The 12,035-nt window shown below is 51.5% G+C and overlaps 2 protein-coding genes across 3 annotated transcripts in view; both read left to right on the top strand.

The window, feature by feature from the left end:
- Positions 1 to 11,849, top strand: part of cdk20 (cyclin-dependent kinase 20) — a 64,012-nt gene extending 52,163 nt beyond the window's left edge. For both annotated transcript variants that reach the window (XM_052009101.1, XM_052009102.1), the window contains one exon: positions 11,706 to 11,849. The gene's annotated coding sequence lies outside the window, so the exon portion shown is untranslated. The remainder of the gene's footprint in view (positions 1 to 11,705) is intronic.
- Positions 1 to 12,035, top strand: part of LOC127566603 (GATA-binding factor 2-like) — a 37,256-nt gene that overhangs the window by 7,089 nt on the left and 18,132 nt on the right. Inside the window, exon 2 of the mRNA XM_052009094.1 lies at positions 11,709 to 11,954. Within this exon, the coding sequence (XP_051865054.1) occupies positions 11,750 to 11,954 (205 nt within the window). The 5' untranslated portion in view covers positions 11,709 to 11,749. The remainder of the gene's footprint in view (positions 1 to 11,708; positions 11,955 to 12,035) is intronic.

The following is a 12,035-nucleotide window of genomic DNA, read 5'->3' as shown; positions in this document are numbered from 1 at the left end:
ACTCTGTGTCTGACCCTGGGGTGTGTGATGGGATGGTGTGGAGGGAGCTTCACCCTGTGTCTGACCCCGGGAGTGTGTGATGGGACGGTGCGGAGGGAGCTTCACCCTGTGTCTGACACTGTGAGTGTGTAACAGTCCCTGTAACCTTCCAAGTTCTCCACGCTCCTCCAATTCCCACCTCTTGGTGGCCTCCTGATTCACTTCACTTACTACTGGTGCCTGGTGCTGAGCACTGGAATCCCTTCTGTAATCCCTCTGCTTTTCTCCCCTCCTCTTCCAGACCCTGTGTAAAACTACCGCCTTTGGCTAACCTGCCCCCCAAATGGCACTTAAGTGTTAAGCAGCACGTGAACGCTCCTAAAGCAGTGCCTAGTTAAAACCCCGATACAGCTGACGAACTTCTGTGTAAGTCTTTGTATGAGAACATCTCCGGTTTTCATTGGGTTCTGGTGGTTAAGTTTCAGATGTTTGAACCTTGTCCAATATTCTCCAATAAGATGCCGCCTTTCACCTCATTGGAGACTTCCCATTGGCCATAAATTTACCACTGGGAGAAAAGAGATTTTCCCTGACTTCAGTTGCCACCAATTGTCAACCAGCTCATAATCCAGACAAGTGTGCAGTGTTGCACTTTGCAAGGTCAAATGCAAGGGGAAAGTGTTCAGTCAATGGCAGGACCCTGAGGAGCATCGAGGTACAGAGGAATCCTGGGGTCCAAGTCCAGAGCTCCCTGAAGTTTGCCGTGCATGTAGGTCAGGTGGTAAAGAAGGCGTACGGCACACTCGCCTTCATCGGTCAGGGCATTGAGTATGAGAGTTGGGAAGTCATGTTGAAGCTGGACAAAACTTTGCTTAGGCTGCACTTGGAGTACTGCATGCAGTTCTGGTTGCCCCATTACAGGAAGGATGTGGGGGCTTTGGAGAGGGTGCAGAAGAGGTTCACCAGGCTGCTGCCTGGATCAGAGAGCATGAGCTACAAGGAGAGATTGGACAAACTTGGGTTGCTTTCTCTGAAGCGGCGGAGGTTGATAGAGGTTTATAAGATTATGAGAGGCATAGATAGAGTAGACAATCCGAATCCTTTTCCCCCAGGGTAGAAATGTCAAACACTAGAGGACGTGCATTTAAGTTGCGAGAGGGTAAGTTCAGAGGAGACGTGCGGGGCAAGTTTTTTTACACAGAGAGCGGTGGGTAGCTGGAACGGGCTGCCAGGGGTTGGGGTGGGGGCAGATACGACGGGGTTTAAGAGGCTGTTAGACAGACACATGAATGTGCAGGGAATGGAGGGATATAGATCATGTGCAGGCAGAAGAGATTTACTTTAATTTGGCACCGTGTTCAGCACAGACATGGTGGGCAGAAGGGCCTGTTCCTGTGCTGACTGCACAGCAGGAGGACTTCTTTGACTGAGAAGGGCCTTGCGTTGTTCCCAATCCACAACCTTCGATTCTGTTCGATAATTGGGGCAGGTCATGTCTGCGAGACCAGGACATCAGTGGCGGGTAATGTTCGGCCACAAGAGAGTCAAGCATTGACCAGCCCGACAAGAACCAGTGCAGTGATGCCAGACGTTGGGTAGGCCGCACTCGGAGCCCCGTGCGCAGTCCTGGTCGACGCACGAGTGGAAGTCTGCGGTTAAGCTGGAGAGGGTGCAGAGAGGATTCACGAGGATCGGAGAGCTTGTGTTGACCAGGGGAGACTGGACAGGCTGGGACTGTTTTCCCTGGAGCGAAGGAGGCTGAGGGGCGATTTGACAGAGTCACAGACTCACACAGCACAGAAGCAGGCCCTTCAGCCCAACTGGTCCGTGCCAGCCAAGATTCCCACCTAACCTAGTCCCATTTGCCTGCGTTTGGCCCATATCTGTCTAAACCTTTCCTATCCATGTACCTGCCCAAGTGCCGTTAGTGTACCTGCCTCAACCACTTCCTCTGGCAGCTCGTTCCATGTACGGGCCACCCTCTGGGTGAAAAAGTTGCCCCTCAGGTTCCTATTCAATCTCTCCCCTCTCCCCTTAAACCTCTGCCCTCTAGTTCTTGATTCCCCAACCCTGGGGAAAAAGACTGTGTGCATTAACCCGATCTATGCCCCTCATGATTTTAGACACCTCCATAAGATCACCCCTCAGTCTCCTACGTTCCAATGAAAACAGTCGCAAACTTGCCCACCCCCCCTCTCTCTCTCTCTCTCTCTCTCCATAACTCAGTCCCTCGAGTCCCGGCAACACCCTTGTAAATCTCCCTCTGCACTCTTTCCAGCTCAATGGCATCTTTCCTATAGCAGGGCAACCAAAACTGAGCACAATACTCCAAATGCAGCCTCACCAACATCTTGTCCAACTGACGGTGTATAAAATAACAAGAGGCAGAGATAGGTAGTCTGCTTCCTGTAGTAGGGGTGTATAAAACGAAGAGGCAGAGGTTTCAGTTGAGGGAGAGAAGCTTTAACGGGGACCTAAGGGGTAAATATTTCACACAGAGAGAAGTTAGTATCTGGAATGATACCAGAGGAGGTGATGGGGCAGGAACAGTAACAAGATTAAGAGCAGCTGGACGAAAGAGCAGGGCTTCGAGAGGTATGGAATTGAGGTATTGAGTTCAGAGCCGCGAGGTGATGTTGCAGCTTTATAGAACTCTGGTCAGACCACACTTGGAGTATTGTATTCAGTTCTGGTCGCCTCGTTATAGAAAACTTTAGAGAGGGTGCAGAGGAGATTTACCAGGATGCTGCCTGGAATGGAGAGCATGTCGTATGAGGATAGGTTGAAATGAGCTGGGGCTTTTCTCTTTGGAGAGGAGGAGGATGAGAGGTGACTTGATAGAGGTGTACAAGAGGCATAGATCGAGTGGACAGTCAGAGACTTTTTCCCAGGGCGCATGGCTAACACGAGGGGACATATTTAAGGTGATTGGAGGAAGGTATAAAGGGGATGTCCAGGGGTAAGTTTTTTACACAGAGAGTGGTGGGTGTGTGGAACGCACTGCCGGCAGAGGTTGTGGGGACAGATACATTAAGGACATTTAAGAGACTCTTAGATATACACATGAAAGATAGAAAAATAGGGGGCTATGTGGAGGGAAGGGTTAGATAGATCTTAGAGCAGGATAAAATGTCAGCACAACATTGTGGGCTGAAGGGCCTGTACTGTGCTGTAGTGTTCTATGTTCCATGAATTAATGCAGACGAGTGGGATTGGTATAGCCAGGCGAGACGCAGTGGGTCAAAGGGCCTGTTTCTATGCTGTACAACTCCCTGGACCCACCAACATCCTAGGGGTCACCGCTGACCAGAAATTGGTTGGACCAGCCACGTGAATGCAGTGACTTATCGAGCTAGTGGAGGTGGTGGGTTTGGAAGGTGCTGTCCAAGGAGTCTTGGTGAGTCTCTGCAGTGCTTCCTGTAGATGGTGCAAACTGCTGCCACTGTGCGTCGGTGGTGGGGTGAGTGAACGGCCGTGGGTGGGGTTGCCTGTCCAGCGGGCTGCAGTGTCCTGGATGGTGTCAAGCTTTTTGAGTGTTGTTGAAGCTGCCCTCACCCAAGCAAGTGAGAGTGTTCCATTGCACTCCCGATTTGTGGATGGGGGAGAGGTAATGCGGCGGATGTGGAGTGCATGGACTAACTCCGCCCAGGCAAGTGGGGAGTGATTCATCGCACTCCTGACTTGCGCCTTGTAGATGGTGGACAGGCTTGAGGAAGTTAGGAGATAAGTGGCTACTACAGTTCAGTCTCTGTCAATGGTAACCCCAGGATCTTGATCATGGGGGATTCAGTGATGTAATGGCACTGGATGTCGGGGGTGATCGCTTGGATTGTCTCTTGTTGGATATCATCATTCCCTGGCACTTGTGCACCATGAATGTTACCTGTCACCTGTCAGCCCAAGGCTGGATAGTGTCCAGGACCTGCTGCATTTGGATGTGGGCTGTTGCATTCCCCGAGGAGCCGTGGATGGTGCTGAACTTTGCGTGACAACAGTCGACATCCCTACCTCTGACCTTACGATTGGCATTAAGTGCAGGAGTTGGGACGTCACGTTACAGCTGTCCAAGTCGTTGGTGAGACCGCACTCGGAGAACTGCGTGCAGTTCTGGTCTCCCAGCTATGGAAGGGTGTCATTCATGACAATGTTCCTGGGACTGAAGGGCTCGAGTTACAAGGAGAGGCTGGACAGGCTGGGACTGTTTTCCCTGGAGCGAAGGAGGCTGAGGGGTGACCGTATGGAGGTTTATAGGCATCACGAGGGGCACAGATAAGGTGGACGGTCACAAACTTTCTCCCCAGGGTCGGGGAGTCCAAAAGCAGAGGGCACAGGTTTACCGGTGAGGGGGGAGTGATTTAAAAGGGACCTGAGGGGCAGCTTTTCACCCAGAGGGTGGTCCGTGTGCGGAACGAGCTGCCAGAGGAAGTGGCTGAGGCAGGTACAGTAACAACATTTAAAAGACACTTGGTCAGGTCCACGGGTGGGAAGGGTTCAGAGGGATATGGGCCAAAACGCGGGCGAATGGGACTGGTTCAGGTGGACACCTTGGTCGGCACAGACCAGTTGGGCCAAAGGACCTGTTCCGTGTGGTGTGACTCTGTGCCTGGGTCAGTTCTGGGTATCAGTCTGGTGTTATTGCCTCACGAGCTTGCCGGTGGTTCATTCCAACGACATGACTTGTCAGAACGTTTTCAGAGGCGGCTAAGGTTGAAACACATTGTACCAAGAATAAAAACCCTGAATAAACAGGGTCTGTGTACAGTGACCCACGCCTGTATAAACATGGACCGTGTACGGTGACCCACGCCCTGTATAACACGGACCGTGTACGGTGACCCACGCCCTGTATAAGCACGGACCGTGTACGGTGACCCACGCCCTGTATAAGCACGGACCGTGTACGGTGACCCACGCCCTGTATAAGCACGGACCGTGTACGGTGACCCACGCCCTGTATAAGCACGGACCGTGTACGGTGACCCACGCCCTGTATAAGCACGGACCGTGTACGGTGACCCACGCCCTGTATAAGCACGGACCGTGTACGGTGACCCACGCCCTGTATAAACACGGACCGTGTACTGTGACCCACGCCCTGTATAAACACGGACCGTGTACTGTGACCCACGCCCTGAATAAACACGGACCGTGTACGGTGACCCACGCCCTGTATAAACACGGACCGTGTACGGTGACCCACGCCCTGTATAACACGGACCGTGTACGGTGACCCACGGCCTGTATAAGCACGGACCGTGTACGGTGACCCACGCCCTGTATAAACACGGACTGTGTACAGTGACCTACTGCACACAGTACTCCAAGTGCAGCCTACCCAAAGTTTTATACAGCTGCAACATGACTTCCTGACTCTTGCACTCAACGTCCCGACCGACGAAGGCGAGCACGCTGTACACCTTCTTCACCGCCTGGTCTACTTGTGTGGCCACTTTCAGAGCGCTGTGGACTCGTACCCCAAGATCCCTCTGTACATCGATGCTCCTCAGGGCCCTGTCATTCACTGTACACTTTCCCCATACATCTGACCTCCCAAACGGCAACACCTCACACTTGTCTGGATTAAACTCCATCTGCCACTTCTCTGCCCACATTTCCAGCTGATCGATATCCCGCTGAATCCTTTGACAACCTCCCTCACTGTTTACAACTCTGCCAATTTGTGTGTCGTCTGCAGACTTACTCAACAACCCACCGACATTTTCATCCAGATCATTGTAGCTTTTCCAAATTTCCATAATCTATCTGTTCCTTCGTCTCCGCTGACTAAAATTGGTGAATTGGTTTATTATTGTCACGTACTGAGGGACAGGAAGTACCTTTGTTCTGCATGCCATCCAGACAGATCATTTCATCACATCAGTGCATCGAGGTAGTACAAGGGAAAAGCATAACAGAATGCAGAATAAGGTGTCACAGCTACAGAGAAAGTGCAGTGCAGGCAGACAATAAGGTGCAAGGTCACAACGAAGTAGATTGTGAGGTCAAGAGTCCATCTATCGTACTAGAGAACTGTTCAAGAGTCTCAGTGGGATAGAAGCTGTCCTTGAGCCTGGTGGTACGTGCTTTTGGGCTTTTGTATCTTCTGCCCGATGGGAGGGGGGAGAAGAGAGAATGTCCGGGGTGGGTGTGGGGGGTCTTTGATTATGTCGGCTGCTTTACTGAGGCAGCGGGAAGTGTAGACGGAGTCCACAGAGGGGAGGCTGGTTCCGTGATGTGCTGGGCTGCGTCCACAACTCTGCAGTTTCCTGCGGTCCCGGGCAGAGCAGTTGCCGTCCCAAGCTGTGATGCATCCGGATAGGATGCTTTCTGTGGTGCATCTGTAAAAGTTGGTGAGGGTCAACGGGGACGTGCCAATGACATCCTGTCATAGAGTCATACAGCGCAGAAACAGGCCCTTTGGCCCAACTGATCCATGCCGGCCAAGGTGCCCTATCCAAGCTAGTGCTTGGCCCATATCCCTCTAAACCTTTCCTATCCATGGACCTGTCCAAGTGCTGTTAATGTACCTGCCTCAACCACTTCCTCTGGCAGCTCGTTGCATGTACGGACCACCCTCTGGGTGAAAAAGGTTGCCCTTTAGCTCCCTATTAAATCTCCCCCCCCTCACCTTAAACCTGTGCCCCTAGGTGCCACTGTGACGTTCTCCCTCTCCCACTTCTCTTACATACTCCCCTCTCCCAGTCTCCAAATCCTTCTGCCCAATATCCAGTGTCCGTGACCTCTCCTGCGGTGGATGGCGTTCCCTCTTCACTGGCGCTTCATGGGAGCTTGCCATGCACGGTTTGTCCGACATGTCCTCCCACGGGGGGAGCGGTGAGGACACCTCGTGGGAGGACATGTTGGACTGAGGGTTCTGGAGGCAGTCATACCTCCTTCCTCCATTCCCACCTCGTCCGTTCCACTTCACACTGCAGACCCCTGAAGTGGCACATATCCGGCTTCCCCTTGTCACCTCTCCATCTGAGAATCGCTCAGCGCCCATTCACACACCAACACAAAACTTTGCTCAAAGTCCTAGCCGAGTTTGTTGTCAGACGCACAAGTCCACGTGTGCACCATTGCAGTGAAAAACTTACTTGCAGCAGCATCACAGGCACATATAGAGATTGATTAGATATTAGCTATTCTTTATTAGTCACACGTACGTTGGAACACACAGTGAAATGCGTCTTTTGCGTAGGGTGTGCTGGGGGCAGCCCGCAAGTGTCGCCACGCTTCCGGCGCCAGCATAGCACTCCCACAACTTCCTAACCCTTACGTCTTTGGAATGTGGGAGGAAACTGGAGCACCCGGAGGAAACCCACACAGACACGGGGAGAACGTACAAACTCCTTACAGACGGCGGCCGGAATTGAACCAGGGTCGCTGGCGCTGTAATAGTGTTACGCTAACCGCTACACTGCCATGCCGCCATATACACAGCAGATAAACATAAATTAAACAATTCTTACTAGAAAGAACACAATTAAATTTGACACTTTACTCTGTACTGTTGTTGTTTTTACCTGTACTACCTCAATGCACTCTGTACTAACCCAATGTAACTGCACTGTGTAATGAATTGATCTGTACCATCGGTATGCAAGACAGGTTTTTCACTGGACCTCAGTACAAGTGACAATAATAAACCAATACCAATAAAAACATAAAAAAATGTTCATTGGAGTGGAGAGTGGTCCCAGTGTTGCTGTACTGAGGCAGTGATTAGGGTCGTGCCGGTTGGTTCACAAGAACCGAATGGTTGAAGGGAAGTAGCTGTTCCTGAACCTGGTGGTGTGGGACTTGAGGTTTCTGTACCTCCTGCCCGATGGGAGCTGTGAGAAGATGGCACGGCCCGGATGGTGGGGATCTTTGATGATGGATGTTGCCTTCCAGAGGCAGCGCCTCCTGTAGATACTCCCGATGGTGGGGAGGGATGTGCCCGTGATGTATTGGGCTGAGTCCACTGCCCTCTGCGGCTTCTTGCGCTCCTGCATGTTCAGTCAGGCCACCGCTGGAGTACTGCGTGCAGTTCCAGTCGCCGGGCTGCAGGAAGGGGGTGAGTGAGCCTGCCCGTCTTCCAGGCTTACGTCCACGCACGGGTGTCCTTGGAGAGGGAGCATGCAGTAACTGCGAGAACCCTGGCTGAGTTCTGCGCTCGGTGTGTGTCATGGATGGTGAGAATGCGATTCTTCTCTGAAGTGTTGCGTGTGTGTTTAGCGGGTGTTTAGTTAGTGTTATTTTGCTGCAGTTCTGTAGATACTCAGTTTGTTTTCTCTTTCTGTATTGTAGTGTATTCTTTTTTTCAACCTTTTTATTGAATTTCAAATTAATATACTTAACATTAACGATCATACATACGGTGCGAAGAGATCGGGATAACAGTTAATATATACACTCACACGGAGTAAAATATATAATCTGCACCTCCCGCTCTCTTGCTAAGTGAACACGATACAAACAAAAATTGAAAAGAAATGTAATTATATGAAAAGAGAACCCCCAAATCAAAAAAAATTTGATAATAAACAAAAGCAAACCGAAAAACTTCAAAAAAAAACTGGACTGATACCCCTTTGGTTAAAAAAACATTATTGTGCCGTCAGCTCCACTCCTCTGTGTTCAGAGGTTATTGAAAGGGATTTGAGAAAGGTCTGCTTATATCATATGGAAACACTGAATAAATAGGCTCCAGACTTCCTGAAATTTAAGCAAAGGATCAACAGTGCCACTCTGAATTTTCTTCCAAGTTTAAGCATGTTATAGTTTGAGAAAACCATTGAAATGTGGTAGGAGGTATAGGGTCTAGTTGTAGTGTATTGACACTGGTCGTCCTTTTGTAGTGCTTTTAGTTAATAAACATGAATATTTTTAAAAAGTTAGCATTATTCCTGTATTGTGTAGATGCATAGTTCATTTTCTTCTCTTTTCTGTATTAGTTGCAGTATTTTGACACTGGTGTTGGTATTGGTTTATTATTGTCACTTGTACCGAGGTCCAGTGAGAAACTTGTCTTGCATACCGTTCGTACAGGTCAATTCATTACACAGTGCAGTTACGTTGAGTTAGTACAGAGTGCATTGAGGTAGTACAGGTAAAAACAATAACAGTACAGATTAAAGTGTCACAGCTACAGAGAAAGTGCAGTGCAATAAGGTGCAAGGTTACAACAAGGTAGATCGTGAGGTCAGAGTCCATCTCATCGTATAAGGGAACCATTCAATAGTTTTATCACAATGGGGTAGAAGCTGTCCTTAAGCCTGGTGGTACGTGCCCTCAGGCTCCTGTATCTTCTACCCGATGGAAGAGGAGAGAAGAGAGAATGACCCGGGTGGGTGGAGTCTTTGATTATGCCGGCTGCTTCACCAAGACAACGAGAGGTAAAGAGTCCAAGGAGGGGAGGCTGATGTCCGTGATGTGCTGGGCTGTGTCCACAACTCTCTGCAGCTTCTTGTGGTCCTGGGCAGAGCAGTTGCTGTACCAAGCCATGATACATCCAGATAGGATGCTTTCTATGCGCATCGGTAAAAGTTGGTGAGAGTCAAAGGGGACAAACCAAATTTCTTCAGCCTCCTGAGGAAGTAGAGGCACTGGTGAGCTTTCTTGGCTATGGCATCTACGTGATTTGACCAGGACCGGTTGTCCTTTTGTAGTGCTTTTAGCTAATAAACGTTCATATATATCAGAAAAGGGGGTGAGTGCACTGCGGAGGGTGCAGAGGACATTCCAAGGACGGTGCCTGGGATGGGGAGGGTTAGGTCTATTCTCCCCGGAGCGGAGGAGACTGGGGGGCCAGGGGAACCTGATGGAGGTGCACAAAGGAGTGTCTCCCCACTCCTGGCTGATGTTTGGAAGGACCTGGGGTCACTCTCTAAAGAAGGGGGTCAGGCGTTCAGGGACTGAGATGGCGAGAGGTTTCCTCACTCAGAGGGCGACAAATATTCAGATTTTCCCTCTGCCGGTGGGTTCCCACAGAGCTCATCCACATCCCAGTTAGACGGAGTTCTGAACCTTTGAAGATTTGAGTTCGATAAGGTGTTGGTCGGACCGTACCTGGAGTACGGTTGTACACGACGTTGGTCCGACTGTACCCAGAGTACGGTTGTACACGATGTTGGTGACACTGTACCTGGAGTACGGTTGTACACGATGTTGGTGTCACCGTACCTGGAGTACGGTTGTACATGACGTTGGTCAGACCATAGCCAGAGTACGGTTTGTACACGACATTGGTGAGCCCGTACCTGGAGTATTGTGTACAGTCTTAATCACCCGCGTTAAGGGAAAGGACTTCATGAAGCTGGAAAGAGTCCATAGGAGATTTACGAGGACGCTGGCAGGACTCGAGTACCTGAGTTGTAGGGAGAGGTTTGCCAGCCTAGTTCTCCGTTTGTTGCAATGTCTTTGGACCTGATAGCAGTGCATAAAATCACAAGGGGCATAACTTGTGTGCACGGGCAGTCTTTTTGCCAGTGGCTGGGGAATCAAGTTCTGGAGGGCAGAGGTTTAAGGTGAGAGGGGAGAGATTTAAACGGGACCTTCACGCAGAGGTTTGTACATGTGTGGAAATGAGTATGTGGTTTTTTTTAAAACATAAACGTTTATTAACTAAAAGCTCTACAAAAGGATGACCAGTGTCAATACACTACAACTGATACAGGAGAGAAGAAACTAACTGAGCATCTACATAACAGCAGCAAAATAACACGAACTGAACACCTGCTAAACGCACACGCAACACTTCAGCCGCTAAAAACACAAGCAACACTTCAGAGAAGAATCGCATTCTCACCGTCCACGACACGCGCGATCCCCTGAGGGGCCCACCGAGCGCGGAACTCGACCAGGGTGCCTCGCGGATACCGCGTGCTCCCTCTCCAAGGACGCCCATGCTCGGGATGCAAGCCCAGAAAATGGGCAGGCAGGCCATCAGACCAAGGCACCGAATTGGGCCATTCGGCCCATTGAGCACGCTCTGCCATTCCACCCCGATGGCAATCTTGGTCAAGTTCCGGCTGCACTTCAGCCCGACACTGCTGATCTACGGTCACCCGGTGGTGTGGGTCACGCAGGGGGGATATCCTGGTGGGTCTTCCGCTGGGCCTGGCCAAGCTGGCCATCCACAGGTCCCGGGCGGCGGGCGGCCGAGGGTTCCGGCCGGTCAGCCTGCCTGCCCATCTTCCGTGCTTACGTCCGCGCACGGGTGTCCTTGGAGAGGGAGCACGCGATCTCCGCGGGGCACCCTGGCTGAGTTCCACGCTCGGTGGGCCCCTCAGGATCGCGTGTGTCATGGACGGTGAGAATGCGATTCTTCTCTGAAGTGTTGTGTTGTGCGTTTAGCGGGTGTTGTGTTGCGTGTGTGTTTAGTGGGTGTTTAGCTAGTGTTATTTTGCTGTAGTTCTGTAGCTGCTTAGTTTGTTTTCTTCTCTTCTGTATCAGTTGTAGTATATTGACAGTGGTTGTCCTTCTGTAGTGCTTTTAGTTAATAAATGTTTATATTAAAAAATGATGGCGATCATGGCCGTCCCAGAGGAGATGGGCCGAAGGGTCTGTTCCTGTTCTCTGTGACGTTGGGGGGTTGATGCTGGGGACACGAGGTTGAGGGTGGTCTCGGCCTGAGACCCCGTCCCAGTGTCCAGAGGTTCTTGTCCTGCGACCGTCTCTCCCTGCGTGCTCGCCGCGTTAACTCAGACCCTCTCTTCCCCCACCCACCCCCCCACCCACAGCAGGGGCGGGGAGTCCGCGCCGCCTGCAGGAGCGCCCGGCTGCGATGGAGGAGGCATTGGAGCAGCCGCGCTGGCTGCTTAGCTCAGCAGGGCAGGAGCCCCCGCTCCAGTTTGTGGACGAGATGGCGCTGACCGCCAGCAGCGGAGACGGTGATGCCTTCTACAGCCCAGCCGAAGCCGAGGGCGGCACCATGGCCCCCTACTACGCCAGCCCGGCGCACGGGCGCTCCGCGGGAGGCTACCGGCACGGTAAGTCACTGTCACCCGCCCTGTGGGCGCGGAGGGGGGGGTGGGTTTGGGGTTGGGGTTGGACGAACCCCATCCGCCGGC

This window comes from Pristis pectinata, chromosome 43 (genome assembly GCF_009764475.1).
Source record: "Pristis pectinata isolate sPriPec2 chromosome 43, sPriPec2.1.pri, whole genome shotgun sequence".
NCBI classification, from domain to species: domain Eukaryota; kingdom Metazoa; phylum Chordata; class Chondrichthyes; order Rhinopristiformes; family Pristidae; genus Pristis; species Pristis pectinata.
Note: the sequence above shows the minus strand (reverse complement) of the source record. Positions and strands in the feature narration are given on the sequence as shown.